Source organism: Nyctibius grandis, chromosome 10, assembly GCF_013368605.1.
Source record: "Nyctibius grandis isolate bNycGra1 chromosome 10, bNycGra1.pri, whole genome shotgun sequence".
NCBI lineage: Eukaryota > Metazoa > Chordata > Aves > Nyctibiiformes > Nyctibiidae > Nyctibius > Nyctibius grandis.
In genome coordinates, this window is record NC_090667.1 from 11,826,135 (window position 1) to 11,845,003 (window position 18,869).

At 61.2% G+C, this 18,869-nt stretch overlaps 1 protein-coding gene across 1 annotated transcript in view; it reads left to right on the top strand.

Moving 5' to 3' along the window:
* PPARGC1B (PPARG coactivator 1 beta) overlaps positions 1-18,869 on the top strand; it is a 52,199-nt gene that overhangs the window by 26,951 nt on the left and 6,379 nt on the right. Inside the window, exons 2-11 of the mRNA XM_068409212.1 lie at positions 7,181-7,354; positions 10,287-10,499; positions 12,350-12,466; positions 13,191-14,367; positions 14,942-14,978; positions 15,409-15,473; positions 15,963-16,725; positions 17,217-17,292; positions 18,174-18,295; positions 18,641-18,795. Coding sequence (XP_068265313.1) covers positions 7,181-7,354; positions 10,287-10,499; positions 12,350-12,466; positions 13,191-14,367; positions 14,942-14,978; positions 15,409-15,473; positions 15,963-16,725; positions 17,217-17,292; positions 18,174-18,295; positions 18,641-18,795 — 2,899 coding nt within the window. The remainder of the gene's footprint in view (positions 1-7,180; positions 7,355-10,286; positions 10,500-12,349; positions 12,467-13,190; positions 14,368-14,941; positions 14,979-15,408; positions 15,474-15,962; positions 16,726-17,216; positions 17,293-18,173; positions 18,296-18,640; positions 18,796-18,869) is intronic.

The following is an 18,869-nucleotide window of genomic DNA, read 5'->3' on the forward strand; positions in this document are numbered from 1 at the left end:
GCTGCAGGGTCTTCCCGGCTGTGCCGTGGCACCAGCAGGTCCTGCAGCCCTGGGTTGGCCGATCCCAGAGCTCAGGCAGAAATAAAGTGGACTCTGTAATTTGGAGCCCAAATAAATGGCTGCTGAGTTTAGTATGAACATGCAGCTCTGTAACCTGTGATATACTTTGCTGCTGCCCTTCTTCTTAAACCCGACCCACCTTTGTTTGAAGTGTTCTAGCAGAGCGTTGTTTATTCAGGGCATTATTACCAGTATCTCGGGCTCCTTTTTTTCTGTCCTGTGACTCAGGGATAGTTTAGTGCAATTTCTTCCATCTTTCCTCCATATCAAAGATATCCTGGCAAGTTCGTGTTTATTGTTTGCAGTTAATGTTTAATATTTCCTATTACCGGCATCTCATGGCTGATCTTAATTACACCCTTCTAATGTAAGACAAAAGTCAGCAAGCGAGACTGCGTTCACGCTCGGGCTGTGGCTCAGAGCCTGGCACCGAGCACCTTCCGTCCTGCTGGTGCCGGTGCCTGTACCCTCCCCTGCCCACCCTGCACATCACGGGCTGTGTCGGTGCGGGGTGTCCAGCATGGGGTCCAGCACTGCTGCCACGTCTCCCACGTGCCACGGAGATGCAGACAAGCCATTGGTTTTGAGCAGCTCGAGTGGAAGAAAGGAGAAACCTGCTATTTATTTTGTCCGGGCTTTAAATGCTAGTGCTGCTTTTTCCTCTTGCTGGCTGGGCTGAATCGTTAAAACAGATTAGTAGGAATTAAAAAAAAATTAAAAATCAACAGAGTGCAGAGGGCGAAATGCCCCGCTCCTAGCAGGACAGCAAGGTGCTGCACACCCCTGTGCAGACCTGGGAGGTTCCTGTGCTCCTTTACCCCCCAAACTGGGGAGCTGGACGGGGGAGCAGCAGCGCAGCCCTGCCCCTGCACTCCCCGCGCCTCCCTCCGCCGTGCCACATCGGTGTGTTTGCAGGCAAGGTCCCCCCCACCCTCGCTGCCTCCCGAGGAGGGACCGCTCGCCCTCCACTTTGGGGCTCTCAGGCTATAAATATCGGGGGGTGGCGAGGGGCGGCCGGGCCAAGGCACAACCCGACACCACCTCGCCCTCATTCACAGTGACATTTTCTCAAATGCCAGTGGGAAGGGGGGTTGCTTATCTGCTGGCACACGCTCCGGTGACCTTCACAGCTCTGGCCAGGTGCCTCCTTGCTGTATTTATAGCTCTCTCCTTCATCCCCACCTCTGCCCTCCTCCCTGGTACTGGAGGGGGGCTGCCCGCCCCACATGAGTCCCTCTGGGCTGGGAGGGCAGGGAGGGAGCTGGTGCATCCTTGGGGATGACAAGGGGCTGACAGCACCCAGCGTCACCCCCCTGGGGTGCTGGTGGCCTGACCGCATGGGGACCGCGTCCCCTGGGTGGGAACCGTGGGGACAGCAGGGTGCACCCCGGGGGCAGATGGGGCTGGGTTTGGCCCCAGCATGGGTCGTGATGGCTGCGTGCCCCCATCGCCTCCCCACTCTGGTGCTGGGGCAGCCCGGGAGGGTGCTGGGGGTCTGCAGGCGCCCGTCCCTGCCTGCCCGAGGGGGCTCCCACCTGCCCAGAGCCTCTAGAGGGGAAGGCAGCCGTGCCCTCCACTGCACCAGCCAGCCCACTGCCGCCTGCCCGGGGAAGAGTTCACCCCGGTGGAACAGCCGCGCGGTGCCCGTCCCCCTGCGTGGCTCTAATCCCTGTTTCAGGCAGTCTGTAGTTACGGATTTCCCTGATAAGCCTGGACTGCTCTCTCCAAAACCCCTGCCCCAGGACTTTTTTTTCCTTTTTAGAGACAAGCCTGGGGCGAGGGTGAGGAGGGGGAAACTCCCCGGCTGGCCACGAACGCGGGCACTGGGAGCCGGCGCTGCCCGTGCCGCCGAGGGAGGGCTGGCAGGAGCCGGCGCTTCGTGTTCTCGGCATTTCTCACCTTCTGCGGGTTTGGGTCCGCGCCTAAATGCTACCGGCTAATTTGGGGCTCTGTCTCCAGCGCGTATGGATGTGTATTTATCCCTTAGTGCCTTGTGTAGGCACTCGGCTGTGGGGAGGGAGAAGGCTCCGTGCGGGGCTGAGTCACCGCGTCAGCTCCTCGCCCAGGAGGTGGGCTGCCTGCTTCTGGCCGGCTCCTTCGGCCTCGCCGAGGAGCAGCCACTTTCCTTCCTTTTTTCCATACAGCGAATTGGCATGTGAGTGACAAGGCAATTGCAAAGCGTCCTGGGGCAGTGTGTGCAGGCAACAATGCAGCTCTGGCCCCCGAGGCTTTAACAGGGTTCGGTTCCTGTGCAGGCGCTGAGCCCGTCCAGCACTGCTCCTGTGTCGGCACGCTTCAGAAGCTGAAACGTTTGCAGCCTCACTAAGCACAAGCACAATGCGTGTGCCATCGCCCAGTGCGCCTGGAGCCTCGCTGCAAAATACTTGGCCACAACTTCAAGGGGCTGGACCCAGGGGGTTTGCAGATAAGGGAAATTTCTACCGGTACTGTTGTCGGTGGTGCGGCAGACGGGAGGACCTGCAGGTCTCTTCGTCACGGTCACTGCCCCGTCCCCAGCCTCTCCGAGCCAGTTCAGCACCGCAGGCAAAGCCCAGCTGAGCTCTCTTGCTCGCCCTGGTTTAGGTTGCCATTGCCTGGCAGCCGGGCTGCGGTTCCTCCAAGACAGTGTCCGGAGGCGGCATCGCTCCTTTGCTTCTTTCCCAGGCTTGCCGCAGGGAAGGCAGAACCCCAACGCGTCAGCGTTTGCCTGGAGGCTGCTGAGCTCTGGGTGGCAGGTGCCTGTTTTTGGGCTGGCAGGCAGGAGGGCCGCGTGCTGCCGGCTCCCCAGGCAAGCTGGCTGCACACACGTGGAGCCAAGGTATGCTCTTGGTGGGCTCGCTGGGCACGGCTGCCCTCGGGAGCCAGCAGCCCGGCCCCAGCCAGCCTCTCCAGCCCCGCTAACCAGGGGGGTTTAATCTGAGGAGCCCAAGTTGACACTGAAAAAGAGGAAAACATTTCCTGTCTCGTTAATCCAATATTTGAGTTAGAGTTGGGCTTGGAGAGGAACCTCGTGTCTCTGCAGAGATAAGACCTCACGTGCTCCCACACCAGAGTTAACACTGCTCCAAGGCAGGAGAAGGACCTGAAAGGGGAAATGTCCCACCTGCTGTCCCCACGACGTCAGGAGCCAGCACTGGGCTGTGCTCAATGGGGCATCCTTGGATGTGGCTCCAGCCAGTGGCTGCTCTCGCTCTGCTGCAGGTCCAGGCCAGGACACGTGCCGGAGCTGCTGGGGACACTAGAGATGGTTGCCCACATCGGCCACCCTCACAATCGGGCAGGGAGATGAAGCTAACCCCCATGCCAGCTCCTTGTCCCGCTCTGCCTTGCCACTGCCCCGGGAAGGGCAAAGATCAGGGGCTTTGCAGAGGGACGGGCAGTCAGAGCAGCAGGTGCCCTGGGGGGTGCAGTCCCCAGAGCCCCCGGGAGCTCCTCCATTCCCAGCCCCCAGAGACTGAGGGGTGCTGGCCCAGGAGCCCCCAGAAGCTCTCAGACTGATTTGCTCGCATGGGGTTTCCAGGAGAAGGCGTAGTGCAGGCTGGGGGGCAGCTGGGCCATCTTCACTCCCAGTGCTCAGGGAGAGGCCCCGCTGGTGCTTGTCTGGAAAAGTTTAGGTGCGGCTGAGGTTCCCTGGGACAGGAGAGTTGGCGAGGTGACCTCTGGATGTCCTTGACTGCCAGTTTGGAGGCTGTCCCTCACGCTTTCTCGCTATTGCCAGCTCCGCCGTGGTGGACATGGGCGGTGGGGCTGGAAGCAGGCAGTGCAGCCATGGTGGGCAGAGCCCTCCTGCTCCCCAGGCTGTCCCTGGGCACGCACAGCACGGCTGCTGCCGGATCCGGCCAGCCTCGGCAGGGCCATGAAACGAGCACAGACCCTCACGCGAAGGTCCCTGCCAGCCTCCCGGGGCTGCCACAATGTAAGTTATAAACCCCTCGCAGCGGGGAAGGGCTGTCCGAGCTCAGCAGTAAATGAATAAAACCGTTAATGCTCCGTCCTCCCAGCGAGCAAAGCCTCTGCAGAGGCGAAGCTCCCTGCAACACGCGAGCGAGCATCAGCTGCGTCTTTGTCCTGTAATTGCGGTTGCGTTTCTGCTAGGGCTGAGGTCAGAGTTGGTTCGTGCTTTGAAGAAAGCCGAGGAGGACGTCTCTGAAGGGAGGCCGTTCCCCCAAACGCCCTCCACCTTTTAGCTTTGGCTTTCAGGCGCAGCTGCCTGCGCGGTGCCACTGCGGGAGGGGAACCCAGGCTGGGGCTCCTGCTCCCCCAAAGGACGTAGGTCTGTGGCACGGGGGCACCCGCGTAGCTGCCTGGGCATCCCTCTTCCCCGGAGCAGGGATTCATCAGACAAGTCGCAACGAGCTGCCGGCAGCTTTCTGGTCGCGGCCGCGCTGCAGCGCACACGGGCCAGGTGTCTGGGCTGGAGGATGCCTCTGAATTTTTGAGCGTGTCTCCATGGGTGTTTGCTGGCTGCACACCAAGAACCCATGGCTGATCTTCCTACAAACTCCCGAGTAAAATTAGAACAAAAGTTCACTCCTCTCCCAAGGCAGCAGGAAATGCAAAGGGTGGGAAAAGGGAAAGTCGGAGCAGAGGAGGTCCCGTGCCCACAGGCAGCCTCCCCATCATTGCCACCCCCTACCCGGGCGGGGGGGCTGGGTTCCCCCCTCCTGCGGCCAGCCCAGAGGGGCCTTGCTCTCGGCGCTCAATGCCGGGTCAGAGTGATGGATTCCCTCCAGAGACTCAGGCCCTCGGTGTCTGGCACAGTTAAACGACCCTTCCTAGCAGAGGGGGCTGGCTGGAGCCGCGCTGCGTGCTGGGATGCCCTGCCAGGTGCCCATGCGGGCGGCCGCGCTGAGCAAAGGCTCTCCCCGCTTTTTCTGAGCAGGAGGGGGACCGACGCAGGCTGAGCTGAGTTTTCAGGTCCTGCTGACCTGTGCTAACTGGGAACCTGGGAGCATCCGCTGCCAACCACTGCCTCGGGACGGCTGCACGCAGCGTGGCGGTGCCGGGGCACTCCTGCCTCCGGGGTGCCCAGAACGGGCAGCTCAGCAGCGTTAGATTGCAGGAGTTTATTTTTACCCAGCCCTGTTGCCAGTGGGGACGTGTCACATCTGTGGAGCTGATCAAAAGATGTCCCGAGCACTGGTGTCAGCTGCTCCTTGTGATCTCAGCACCAGGATCTTTTCCCTTGTGGCATATCAAAAGGAGCAGGAGAATTTGACTGCTTTGCTATTTTTAATTGAACGCACACACAGACACACACATATATATATGTATGTATGGCTTTTCTAAAAATAAAATCCTTTGCCTGTGTTCCCATGGGAAGATTTGGGGAGAAGGGGGAGCCAAAGTTGTCGCAAGACTTTTTCTGGAGCAGGCGCGGGAGCGGTGGCAGGAAAGCAGAGACAAGCCACAGCGGGTAAGGGACGCATCTGAAAGGCCAAAGGACGCCTGATCCCAGAGCAGCCCTGGATGCCCCTGAGCAGAGGGGACAGCAGAGCTAGGGGAAGGGTGACATCTGTGTCCCCCAGAGCTGGCAGTGATGAGGACGGGGACCCTTGACCTGCTACATGCGTTCTGACTGCCCTGGACGTGGACCGTCCAGGACATGGCACTGGCTTGCTATTGGGCCATGAAGCTGCTCTCCCCTGCCCTTGCTGTGTCCTCCAAACCGCTCGCCCTTTTCTTCCACTGCCCCTGGGACTGGACGGGGCAGAAAGCGGGTGAGAAATGGGAAATGGGAGCGGGTGTGTGCGCAGGAGTGTCCTTTGGTGTGGCACAGGGCGTCCTGAACCCATTGGGGAGCATGGCACGCAGGCTCCTCAGCCTGTGGGTACACAATCAATAATCCCAGGTTATCCCAATTTAAAAAAAAAGGTAAGAGAAAGAGAGAAAGGCTGTCTTTTCCATTCCTGCAGCTCGGTTTGAAATCCCTTTTCCTTCCCGTTGACTGTCGCAAGAAACCCTTCCAGGGCACTTCAGGAGGGACACCCCCACATTCTCCTGCCCCTGCAGCCTCTCTCACGTGCTCAGATGTTTGCCTGCTCCAAAATCCATTTGCTCTGTAAATAAACTTGCTTCCCTCATCACCAGAAAACTCCCCCCGGGCAGCCAATACCAGGAGGACTTGCACCAGACCTTTCCCCTCCGTGTCGGGGGCAAACCCGAGCAGGGCCGTGCCGGTGCCAGCCCTCGCTCCCGCGGATGCTGGGTGCAGCCGTGGGGCTTAGAGGCTGGGCAGGGGCTGGGGACCAGGCAGAGCGGGGCAGGTCCCAGCTCCTTTCTGTGGTTAAATGGAGATTTTCAGCTCGGTTCCTACACCTCCCATCGCCCCGTGTGCACCCACACATCGATTTGTTCCCATGCCATTTTTCTCATCCTGCGTGTGCGATGCGGGGCCCAGGGTCTGTATTGCCTCGGCAGTGCCTTGGGATGTGCAGCTTCCCCAGAGGGACCGTCCCCGAGCGGCTCTGTGCCAGGTGGCGAGGGCAGGAACAGGGACTGGGTGCGGAGCGGCCACGCTGAGCAGGTGTGAGGCCGCCGGCCGGAGCCTGGCCCCCAGCGTTGCTGTCTCGTGTGTGCCCGAGTCTCTTGCCTCGCTCCATTATCGCTGATCCCCAGGGCAGCTGGATAACCCTGGATGTCACCCTTAGGGCACCGAAGGCAGGGATGGCTTCAGTGTCCTCGAAGAGCACCAGCAGCTGCTTTGCCGCAGTCCGGGCGGCTGTTCTGTGCTTGGAGCCTCTGCTCGCTGGAGGGGACGAGGCTCTTCCCGTGCAGACGCTGCTGTTGTGACACCTGCCACAGCGCGGGATGCAAGGGGGGGGGGGTTTGGTGGCAGTTGTGGGGTGGCTTTCAGTGACCAGCAGTGCCAGTGCCAGTCTGTGCAAACTGGTTTGCAAGACATGCGGTGAAGAGGTGCTCTCCGTGCTCTCCACTGCTGTGTACGTGCTCCTGGAGCCACTTGCCAAAACTAATTGGAAGGAGGGTCCGAGTGATGGGCTCGAGCAGAGGCGACAGCACGTGGGGACACCGTCCATCTCTGCAGGTGGTTGCTGCTGCCCGTTGCTGCCTGCTCCTCCGGCATGGCAAGGGGCTCACGCCCTTCCTCTTCTCTCCTCAGTACGAGGTGTCCGGCGAGGAGCACCTCTACTCCGACTTCCCCGAGATTGATTTTTCCCAGCTGGATGCCAGCGACTTCGACTCGGCCGGCTGCTTCAGCGAGCTGCAGTGGTGCGGGGAGCACTCGGAGACCGACTCCAGCCAGTACAGCACCGATGACTCCGAGCTCTTCCAGGTACCCCCATCCCCCTGGCACACGGCACCCGAGGATGGAGGCAGGGGCAGGGCAGGAGAGGGGGAGAAGGATGGAGGAAGGAGGGGATCCACACAACTGTTAATAGCTCCTCCCCAGCTGATTAGTGCTCCATTAATTTGCAATCCGGCTCTAAATGGAGCAAGCAGAGTAAGGCTAATGAGGAGGTGGCCGAGCAGAGGAGGACTGCTGAGCCAGCCCTCCTGTGATGTGTTATGAAAAGGGAGTTACATCTGGTGCACAGCCCGCCCCATTCGATTCCCGGGACGGCAGGGTGTGTCGGGGCGGCGGCGCGGGGGTCTCAGGGCTGTGGCGTGGGGCAGGTATATTCATTTCCCAGGAGCAGAAAGCAGCCCCTTCTCCCAGCCCTCCAGCTCTGGCATCCTCCCTGTGTCTGGGGCTGGGGTCTCTCTGGCAGAGGGCAGCTGGTTTCTCTCCTTGCCTCTGTGCTGGGATGGCCCCATCACTGTGCTGGCACCTGGGACCGTGCGGTACAAAGTGGTGCCGGGGCAGAGGATGCTCCCAGGCACTGGCAGGGCTGGTCCTTGTCCCTCGGCACATTTTTGCCTCTCCTTGCATAAGAGCTGAGCATCTCGTAGAGCTGTGGTGCCAGGGCAGGGCTGTGAGCATGGCACAGGCAGGTTGGAGGCAGGGAGCTGTGGAGGGTGCCTGGGGATCGGGGACAGACGCAGACTGGGCAGCCCGCTTGCCCTTCACAAAGCCCATGCCATGCCCTGGATGTGCCCTGTCCTCGGGGGCTGGGGTCTCTGTGCCCTTCTGAGCAGCACCCAGGCCCTTACCCCCTCGGACAAGGAGGTTGTGACCTGCTGGTGCCTGCTAGTCACCGACTCTGGGTTACATTTTGGGAGGGAGGAGGATTTTTATTTAAACAAGGGGAAAAAAAATAAAAAGCCCCAGTATTTTCTAACCTGGCCATAATAACAACCCTGTGGCTTTTCTGCTGTGCTGATGCTGTGCTTGAAAAAGGTCCAGTCCAGCTGAGGGACCTTCATCACAAGATGCATATTTTCCGCTGAACTTCCTGGGGAAAAGATAAACAGAAAAGAAATGCAAAAGACAGGCCCATGAGGAGCAGCGGAGTATGATGAAATGTATCCCACTGAACTTGTATGCACAGCAGTCTCGTGCCAATAACAGGAGGAAAAGAAACGGAGCCAAAAAATGGAGCATCCTGCTGCCTTTCCCTGCAGCCTGCACTAGTAACTGTGAGCAAGGTTAGGGCATGGACCAGAAGATATTTAATTTTCAAACAAGATGAGAGAAACACGGGAGGCTGCGTGCAGTCAACAGTTCTCCTTGTGAGCCTGAATTTACCCCCGTGCTAATTTTATAGCTGATGGTAGCCTGCTTCTTGTTGGACATGGTTTACGTTCAGAATATGATGGAGGAGGACCAAAAAGAAGGAACTCCTGGCTCACTTCAGCCATTCCTCAGCTTCTGCATCCTCTTCTGGGCTTCTGCACCATATTTCCAGACTGGAAGAGGACTCGTGGGGCTGTGTGGGACTGCGAAGCCACTGGGAGGGCTGGAGGTGCATCAGCTGAGGCGAAGCCCAGATGGAAAGAGGGGCCTGAGGGGCAGCAGGCAGGGAGGAGGCAGGAGCAGCTCTGGCACAGCCCCAAACACTCACAAACTCCTGTCAGCATCCCCAGATCATGCCATTCGCCGAAAAAAATAGATCAGGGCAGCCGTAACACAGGACCCATCTCATGCCGGGGGCCATGCTCTGTCCACGGGGGTCCCTCGCAGAGCACAGGGCACAGCCGGCTGCAAGCGGGAGGGCTCCGAGCCCCTGTCGAGCTGGAGGTGCCTGCTTTTGGGGCCTTTTAGTGAAAACAAGACTCCATACTGCTTGTTGCAAGCTGTGGCATGTGGCCGGCGGTGCAGCCTGGGCTGTGCGTCCCCTGTGCCCTCCCGGGGGGGCTGTGCCCTCTTGTCCGCTGGGCAGCCCTGGGCTGGGCTTACCACTCTCCACATTTTCTTTGCTTTCCCTGTCAGGAGGGCTGCGAATAACCGGCCAAGCCCTCGTGGGCCTCCCCAGCTCTGCAGAGGGCAGAGGGCTGTGCCTCCCATCCCAGCTGGATGCTGCTCCCAGCCCCACTCAGCCGTGCTGTGATAGCCAGCGCCGGGGGAGCTTACAGCCCAGAGTCAGGAGGATTTGGGCAAGGAGCCTTTTAATCACAGATCCTTTATCTGCTGCTGTTTGCCTCATGGGGAGGTGGAGGCAACTATGGGGAGAGAAGATGCTCTGATTCGTTATTTTCCCGCTGGGGGTGCAGGGGGACAGACTGATGCTCTCTTTCATAGAACCGTAGAATCACAGACTTGTTTGGGTTGGAAGGGACCTTAAAGATCATCTAGTCCCAACCCCCTGCCACAGGCAGGGACACCTTCCACTAGACCAGGTTGCTCCAAGCCCCATCCAACCTGGCCTTGAACACTGCCAGGGCGGGGGCAGCCACAGCTTCTCTGGGCAACCTGGGCCAGCATCTCACTGTAAAGAATTTCCTCCTAAGATCTAATCTAAATCTCCCCTCTTTCAGTTTAAAACCATTCCCCCTCATCCTATCACTACATGCCCCTGTAAAAAGTCCCTCTCCAGCTTTCCTGTAGCCCCTTCAGGTACCGCAAGGTGCTATAAGGTCTCCCTGGAGCCTTCTCTTCTCCAGGCTGAACAGCCCCAACTCTCTCAGCCTGTCTCCAGCTGGGTCTCTCTCCCCCCAATCCCATCCTAGTGCTGTGATGGGGAGAAGCTGACCTAGGTCCCCTGTGGAGTCACTGGGAAATGTGGGTGCTGGTGTGGCACTGCCAGCCCCTCTTCCCCACTGCCCAGCATCCCCCGGTCCCTCTGCCCAGCCTAACTCCCCCTCTTTTCTCTGCCTGCTCCTTCCAGATAATAGACAGCGAGAACGAAGCGCTGCTGGCAGCCCTCACCGAGACATTGGATGATATACAGGGAGATGACATGGGCCTGGCTGCCTTCCGAACTCTGGAAGAGGGGGACACGCTCAACCATGCCTACACCTCGCCTGCCCCCTCCCCAAAACCCACCGCCCCGGTCACGGGGGGGCCAGCCCCGGCCCCCGAGTTTGATGAGCTGTCTCTAGTAAGAACCCACTTCCTACTGTTTAAGGTGGATTTGGATGAGCCCCTGATAAGCCGGCTGCATGGGTATGATAGGAAGCAAAGGTCTGAATTTTTTCATTCTAGGCTTAAAACTCTCTTTAACCGTCAATACCAAAGCATATACTTGTATTGTATACGTATACATGTTCTGCATCATTGCTGTCACCTCCATCACCATCCTCACGGGAACAAGCTGTGTGTGTACAAATATATATGTGAAGGGGGTGGGGGCGGGTGTCAAGGGGTGGTGGCTGCTTTGGCAAGACCCACACCTGCTTTTAACGGGACGTGCAGCTGTGGGGCTGCCCGGGTGTCTCCCTAGCGTGTCCCAGCCCCGTGCCCATGGGCCAGGGTGGCTGCTGCCGCCTGGCTCTGCCTCAGGGCCGAGCTCCCCGCTGCTCTCGCAGGAGGGACAGAGGGGGCTTGGCCAGAGGGTCAGACATCCCATGCCCTCAGCTTTCAGCGGGAGGGTGTGACCCTCCCATGCCTTCCACCACAACCCCCTCAGGGGCTGCGTGGCCTCCAGTCCCTACAGATTTGGTGACCGGAGCATCCCTCTTGGTCCCCTGCAGTATCGGGGCTCCAGCCCCGCTCCCCCTCCTGGCCCGCACTAATCCCGCCGCCGTCCCCAGGGGGTCCCCTGGGACAGGGGCACCCAGCCCGCTCCCTCCTGGGGCTCACGGATCCCCCCAGCCTGGCCCCGGGGTGTCCCCGAAAGCCGGGGCTGTGGCGGGGAGGGGTGACATCCAGTGGTGAGCGCGTGCATTTCCACCGCCCACGCCCCGCGCGGGGGGTATATATCACACACGATATGTATGTGTATATATAGGATGTATACGTTGCAGGGGTGCGGGGGAAAAAGGTGCTGATTGCTTCCACCAACGGGAGCTGCACACCTAAAGCTGTGGGTGCCCCGGGTGACGTTTCCTAGCAGACCCTGACCCGGGCACCCCCTATTTCCATCACCCCTTTAAACCCCCCACACCCGCCCTGGGGCCCTGGGGCTCTGTGCCCACCAGCCAGCACGGGAGCCCCAGATCTGTCTCCTCCGTGCAGTCCCCCGGCGCCTACACAGTCGTCTTGCTGTTGAGTTGTTGTTGCCTTCGGTTGTTAGCGCGACAGGGGTGGAATAGCAAATGTTGTTGCTGGGTGTGGGGTTTGGGTTTTTTTTTTTCCCCTAACCCAAAATGGTTTTGAGTAGAAGAAAAATGTTTTGCTGCCCTTGCCATCAGGAGTGGCATCACTGTGGGTAACCCAGGGAAAACCCCACTCCCACCGCCCATGGGCTCGACAAAGCGTGTTGGGGAAGATTCTCAACAGGTCCCGCAGGGGCTTGCATCTGCAAAACGCCTTGCAAGCTCGTTAATGACTTGAGGTCGTCCCTGGATGTTTCAGCTAAATGAGCCTTGCAGGGCGACTGGGCGAGCTGTCCAAACCTGTCACTCATGCCAATGTAAAGTCTCTGTCACCTGAGGGCAGAAGTGATGGAGTGAGAAGTTTGGGTGCCACGACAGCTCCTATGTGTCTGATGGGAGCAGGGATGCTCCTGGGAAGTAAATTCCCTCATGTCCCCACTGCCCCGACCTGCTTGGGGGTCCCTGGGGATGCAGGTGAATGCTGCGGAGATGGCCCCGACCCCCCCGGGGCTGCGCACAGCCAGGCGCCCGCCCCCGCAGGGAAATGCCTCCTGCCTTTTTAGCTTTCCTCCCCCATTTTTGGGTCGGATGCTCAGCCCCGGACAGGCGCGAGCTGAGGGGCTGCGGCCCCGATGGTGCTTTCTCTTGCCCTCGCTGTGATGACGACTTCTTTTCTTGCCACTTCTCTTTGCAGCTGAAGAAGTTGCTCCTCTCTCCGTCGCACGTGCCTCCGAGCTGCGAGGCTCAGCGGGACGGGAGCGCCCGGCGCCCGGGGACCCCTAAATCCCGACCCGCACGGCCCTGTGCAAAGGTACTTCTTCAGTGGGCACAGCTCGAGCCCATCCCAGCACTGACCCTTTCGGGAGCCATCCTAAAGGAGGTCACCGAAGGATGGTGTTGGGGAGGCTGTGCAGGGGCTGCAGGCCGGGCTCGGCAAAACCTTTGGGCTCGGCTGAGGAACGTCTTGATCTCATTTGAACCCAGTGGGGTCAGGCCTCTCCCAGCTTCCCTGAGCGCTGGTTTGTGACAGCCCCGTGTGCCCCCTGGCCGCCCCCTCGCCCCGCTCCCCGCTGGCGCACAGCCCGAGCCGGGAGCCATCGGCCGGGGAGAGCTGCCTGCCGCGCTGCACAGCCCACCCCCTCACTTAAGCTAATCTTCTGAAACCCAGCAGAAGTTGCCATCAAAGATTTTTCTACTTGGCTAATGGTAATTGTGCGGTGCGTTAGGCCTGGCAAATTAGATTGCCTGGGGAAAGCAGCAAATCCCTCCCGGGGAGAAGGAGCATCATGGCATGTCAGCTGCTGGAGGGGCAGCGGGTGGGCTGCTGGCCCTGTGTGCCCGGTGGAAACCCCTTGGGGCATGGGGCTGATTCCCAGGCAGGTCAGGATGCCGGTGGGCCCGGACTGGGGGATTCGAGGATGCAGGGTGGCTCTGTTAGTCAGGGGGGCTTCTCCCCCCATGCCTGGTGCTTGCATCAGGTCGTGGCTGCAGGGCTCGGGGCTCGGGGCTGACTTTCTCCTCTCTCCTCTCCAAAGGTGGAGGGTCCCCGGGACAGGAGGGCGAGCGTCCCGCAGGCACAGAGCCGCAGCTGCACCGAGCTGCACCGGCACCTCACCTCCACCGGCCCCTGCCCCCAGACCAAAGGCCCCCGGGCACCCGAGGAGTGCCCCGGCAGCCGCCACCACCCGTCCCCAGGCGACTGCACCCATCACGGGGATGACAGCGACTGCAGCGAGGACTCGCTGAGCTCCGGCGACTCGGTGACCCCCACCTCCTCAGCGGAGGACGGCTCCAGCAGCCAGTTCTCCTGCGAGGGGGAGATGCACTCGGTGGTGGAGCTCATCCGGTACATGCACACCTACTGCCTGCCGCTGCGGAAGCTGCCCGCCCGCGACGCCGCCGACGCCAAGCCGCAGCCCTGCAGCAGCCCCTTCAAGAGAGCCAAACCGGACTGCCCTGTGCCACTGGGCCCCCCCAGCAGCGCCCAGAGCCGGCCACGCTGCGCCTGGCAGGCGGCCGGGGGCTGCAAGAAGCCGGGAGCATCCTTCTCCATCCTGAAGGAGCTGCTGGCGCGGGACCTGCTGTGCGATGTGAGCAAGCCATACCGCCTGGGCAAGCCTGTGTACGCCGCCCTGGCCCGGCCGCCTGGCTCCCGCTCCCCTGTGCCAGTGGCCCGGGATGGGGAGGACGCTGGTGAGACCTGCACGTCCAGAGCCAAAACAGCACTGGAGAAGGGCGAGCTGCGGCAGAGCCCTGGGGCCGAGGCGGAGGCACCGCGGGAGCCGGGTGGCCTCGAGGACGATGCTGGGAAGCGTGTGGGTGCCCCAGGCGCAGCCGTGGGGAAGGTGGCCCGCAAGCAGGAGAGCACCATTTACGCCGTCCGCCGGTCCAAGAGACTCAACCCTGAGCTCGGCCACTGGCTCTCCTTCCTCGATGAGCCACCCCCCGAGCTCTCTGTCCCCCGGGAGGCAGGGGACAGCCATGGCCCCGAGGACGCCCTGGCCTGCAGGGAGCCCACACCGTGCCCAGCGCCGGAGGGCTTCTCCACCGAAGAGCCTGCCACCGAAGTGGAGGTGGGGGCCACGGAGGAGGGAGACAGCAGGAGTACGGCAGCACCGACAGAGCCCCAGCCCCTCTCCCTGGGCTCCCTGGGGGACGGCGAGGTGGGCTATGGGGCTGAGAGCCGGCACTGTGCCCTCCTGGAGCAAGCAGGTGAGGGGGGCCGGGGGCTGTCGCTCTGCTTGCCCCCTCCCCGGTGTGCCCGCGCTGCCCGTGCCGTCCCTGCTGCGGGCGAGCGCTGCTGGCCAGGCACCGCGCACGCAGCTGGCGGTGAAGCTGTGAGCAGCCCCAGCACAGCCGAGCCCTGACCCATGTGCTGGCTGGCCGGGGGGTCCCATTCATGGGGAGCTGGGGTGCTGTTTCAATACATGGGGGCCTTCTGCCTCAGTTTCCTCATCGTTATAATGAGATGAAGGTGGTGTGGCACTAACCCAGCCGGGACCGGGCTGCCCCATCCCTCCAGGTCCCTCTTCCCCGCAGGCTCGCTCTGTGCCTGGGCATCGGGGCTCAGCTGTGCCGGTGCCCCAGAATCGCAGCTATCCGCAAGCGCTTGGTGAGCACGAGTGGCTCAGCCCTGGCAGTGTCAGCCCTCTCGCAGGCAGGCGAAGACCACAGTCCCCGACCCCTCGCCAGGCCACGGGGCGCAGAGGGTCCCTGTCTCCTGCCGCGCGGGCGTTGGAGGGAGCACGGCTCCGCTGGTAACCCTGCTTCTCTCCCTGCCTTTCAGAACCACCCAGGTGTCTCACGCTGTCCTTGTCACAAACGTAAGTGTGCACAGGGCTGAACGGCCCGCGCTGGGGCTGGAAAGCTGCCGCGGTTCGTCTGGCTGGGCCTGTGCCTGCAGTGGCCGAGCGGAGCTGCCTTTGCAGAGCAGACCGAGCCGCACGGCTGGGCACGGGGCTGTGGGGGGCTGTGGGGAGCCGTGACCCTCACTTGGGCGCAAGGAGCTCGGAGAGCCCCTGGCCGGGACAGGGCATTTCTGCGTGCCAGGGGCAACGTGCCCCGGCGCTGTGGCTGGGACAGGGAGGGCACGCTGCTCACCCCGCTGCCCCTCGCGTCCTTCGCAGGGTTACTCGCAGGCACTAGCCGTGGGGGGAGGGCTCGCTTGTAGGCAGTGTTTTCTCAGCTTTTGTTTTTTGGGGACCGTGGTTCACCTGAACGCCTTCTCTCTCCTTGTTTTCTCCTCTTCTCCAGTGAGACGACCTTTGGGAAGAGAAACTTTGAGCCGATGCTGACCGTGGAGCTGTGTGGGACGGCAGGTAGGACAGGCCTTTATTTTTTAAATTTTGCAAAAATCCTCCCTGGGAGAGGGCAAATTCAGTCTAAATTCAGCGTGGAGTTGCCGGCTCCAGCCAATCTCATCCAAATGGACACATTCATCCCCCTGGCCCGGGAGCCCCCTTTGCACCACGAAGGCAGGGGCCTTCCTGTGCGCTGCCTCCACATCCGAGCACTGCAGACAGCTCGCAAGCTGCATCCTTCAGAGATGCCAGTGCTGGGGGGGACACGTTTGGGATGCGGGGGGGCAGTTCAAGGGGCCCCTCCATGAGCCAGGAGGGAAGGGAGAGTCCTCTGGTCCCTTCTGGGATCAGGCATCCTTTTTCCCCAAGTGCCACTGGATGGATGAGGCTGCGGGGCCGAGCAGCCTCCCTTCCTTGCAACGCCTGGCACAGCTCAGGGGACGCGGTGGGACGGGGCAGGACGTCGGGGGCAGAGCTGACTCCTGCCCTTTGTTCGGGGGGGTTCAGGTCTCACGCCACCCACCACTCCACCATACAAGCCTGCCGAGGAGGACCTGTACAAGCCAGATATCCCCCAGGATCCAGGGAGGGAGGACAGGACAGCCCCCAGCCCCGGGGGTGCAGGGGATGCGGCAGCCTCCAGGAAAGCCCCCAGGAAGCACCCCGAGAGGACAGAGCTCTTCGCCCACCTGAGCCGAGCCGCTGGGCGCCCCGCGCTCCCCGAGCAGCAGGGCGTGCTCAAGCGGCCCTTCTCCCGCTCCTTCGGGGACCACGACTACTGCCAGGTGCTGAAGCCCGAGGCCGCCCTGCAGAGGAAGGTGCTCAAGTCGTGGGAGCCCCCAGGCCAGGTGGAGATGGAGCACAAGAGGAGGGTCCCGGCCGCCCACTACCAGGGGCTGGACCTCAGCGGCAAGGAGGCACGCGGCGAGGTGCTGTGGAAGGATGGCGTCAAGCAGCTGAGAGACCAGGAGATCCGAGCCAGCTTAACGAAGCACTTTGGCTTTCTGGACAGTGCTCTCGATGACGAGGACATGGTCTTCTGCAAGACCCCTGAGTACGACACCGTCTTTGAAGACAGCTGCAGTGAGAGCGGCTCCCCTGTGGAGGAGGAGGAGGAGGAGGAGGAGGAGGAAGAGCACGGTGACACCAAGCTGTGCCTGCGGAGAAACCCCCTTTCCAGGACCAGTTTGCATTACTGTTCCCGGAGCAGGTCCAGCTCAGGGTCTTCATGCTGCCGGTCCCGATCGCCCACAAGCAGACGGACCTTCAGGTACAGGGGGCAGTGGGAGGGCACTTGGGGCTGTTCTTCCACCTGTGTTTTTGCCCTGGTGTGTGGCAGCCCCGGCTCGCTCTGGTCTGCTAGCCCAAGTAATAAAGATGGTAATTAATGAGAGAAAAAACATTGGAATAATTGGTACTACATCAGCAGCTGCTGAAAAAATCAGCCGTGGCCAGAGAAAGCAGCACCCGGGGGAAGCAGCCAGGGGTTTCCATCGTGCTGGGGGCAATGGGGCATGGGCAGGGGCCGTGCCGGGGAAGGGGTGAGCACTGGCTGGGACCCCCCCAGCATCTGTCAGAAAGGACTTTCCAGTGTCCTTCCCAGTGTTTCCAGACTGCCATCTCCTCAGCTGCTGGTGCTTCTGAGCACCCACCCACCCACTGCTGCAGACCCCACGTGCCTTGGCTTCTCTTTGACCTTGGATGCGTTCCCCGCTGGGTCCATCCCACCCCCCGTCTGACCTCCTCTCCCTCCCTTCCCAGGTGCGAGAACGGCGAGCAGTGTCAGGGCGGGAGCGGGCACCGGGGCCAGCTGGAGAAGAGACGGGAAAAGGCCATCGTAAGTGAGCGGGGACCCCGCCCTGGGACAAAGCAATCCCCAGCCCTCGGTTCATCTCCCGCTCCAGAAAAGCAGCAGTGGAGCCCATTAGCATCCCTTGGTGCGAGGCCAGTGTTAAACAAGGACGTGGGGGTGGAGGGGGGAAAGAAAAACCTAACGTGAAGCGGAAGCCAGCAGCGATTGGCAACACACGGAGTCCTTGGCACAGAAATGCCCAGAGCATCCTACGCCGGTGCTTCAGCGCATGTGGCATTGGCAGTTAGTGGGGTGAGCTGGGGAATCCCTGGAGCTGCTCAGCCGTGATGGATGCGGTCCTGCAGCACAGGCGGCCTCGTGCACCGGGAACCCTGCGTGTGCCCAGGGGTGGGAGCTGGGTGGGTTGGGGGGCATGTGGGGAGGTAGCTGTTGGTCCTCTCTACTGTTGTGCGCGCACACGCACACTCTCACACATGCTTCTGGCATCTTTTTTGTGCAATGCAATTGAATTTTGCCCCTAGCAATTCTTGGGAATATTTCCTGGCATCTTCACCAGGAAAAGCTGAAAAAGCTGCAGGAATGCAGGAGAAATTTAAAGGAGAAGACGGCGGGGGTGGCTGCTTCAGCCTGGCTGTAACACTGTCCTAAGGGACGTGGATACGGCTGTCCCCTGCAGCAGTGGTGTCCTGGGAGTGACACCCATGAGCTAGCTGGAGAGGAGACAGCCAGACCCCGGAGATGTCAGGCTGTGCCTGCAGCAGCACCGCCCTGCTCTGGCCCTGCTGCAGCCTGATTCCCGGCGCTGGCTCCTCGCGGCTTCTCCGCAGCCCTGCATTTTCAGCGCCTGGCAGCAGCACCGAGGCACGGGGCTCCCGGAGCCTGAAACCTTGCGCTTGCTTTGCCAGGGCGAAGGCCGGGTGGTGTACATCAGAAACCTCTCCAGCAGCATGAGCTCCAGTGAACTGAAGAAACGCTTCGAAGTGTTTGGTGAAATCGTGGAGTGTCAGGTCCTGTCCAAGACTAACAGGTGGGTGGCAAGCAAGCCGTGGTCTGGGGCTCCAGCAGCTACGGGCAACCCCTCTCCTGTGGCAGCATCGGCACTGCCAGGCACGTCCAGCTGTGCATGTGCCAGCAGTGCGGTTGTGCCCGTGGGGTGAAGTGCTCTGTGCCACGCCAACCCCCTCGGTCAGCCGAGCCCGCGCTCTCGGTGCTTTGGGCGAGGGGATGCAGCGTGTCCCAGGTCCAAGGGCACGGGGAGGGCTGGTGGGATGGAGGGACAGCAGGATGGAGGGACGGGTGCAGTGCTGGGCAGAGCCACATCGGAGTGGCTGCAAGGCCCATCGCATCTTGAATTCTTTCTCTGGTTGCTCAGGGGGGATAAATATGGCTTCATCACCTACCGGTATTCAGAGCATGCCGCCTTGTCTCTGAAGAACGGCACCTCACTAAGGAAGAGGAATGAGCCTTCGTTCCAGCTCAGCTCTGGTGGCCTCGGGCACTTCTTCTGGACCAGATACACTGACTTGGGTAAGAAAGCAGGAGCTGTTCTTTCCGAAGCGTCCTGCTTATCAGCACAGAGCCGTAACGGCACATTGCACTGC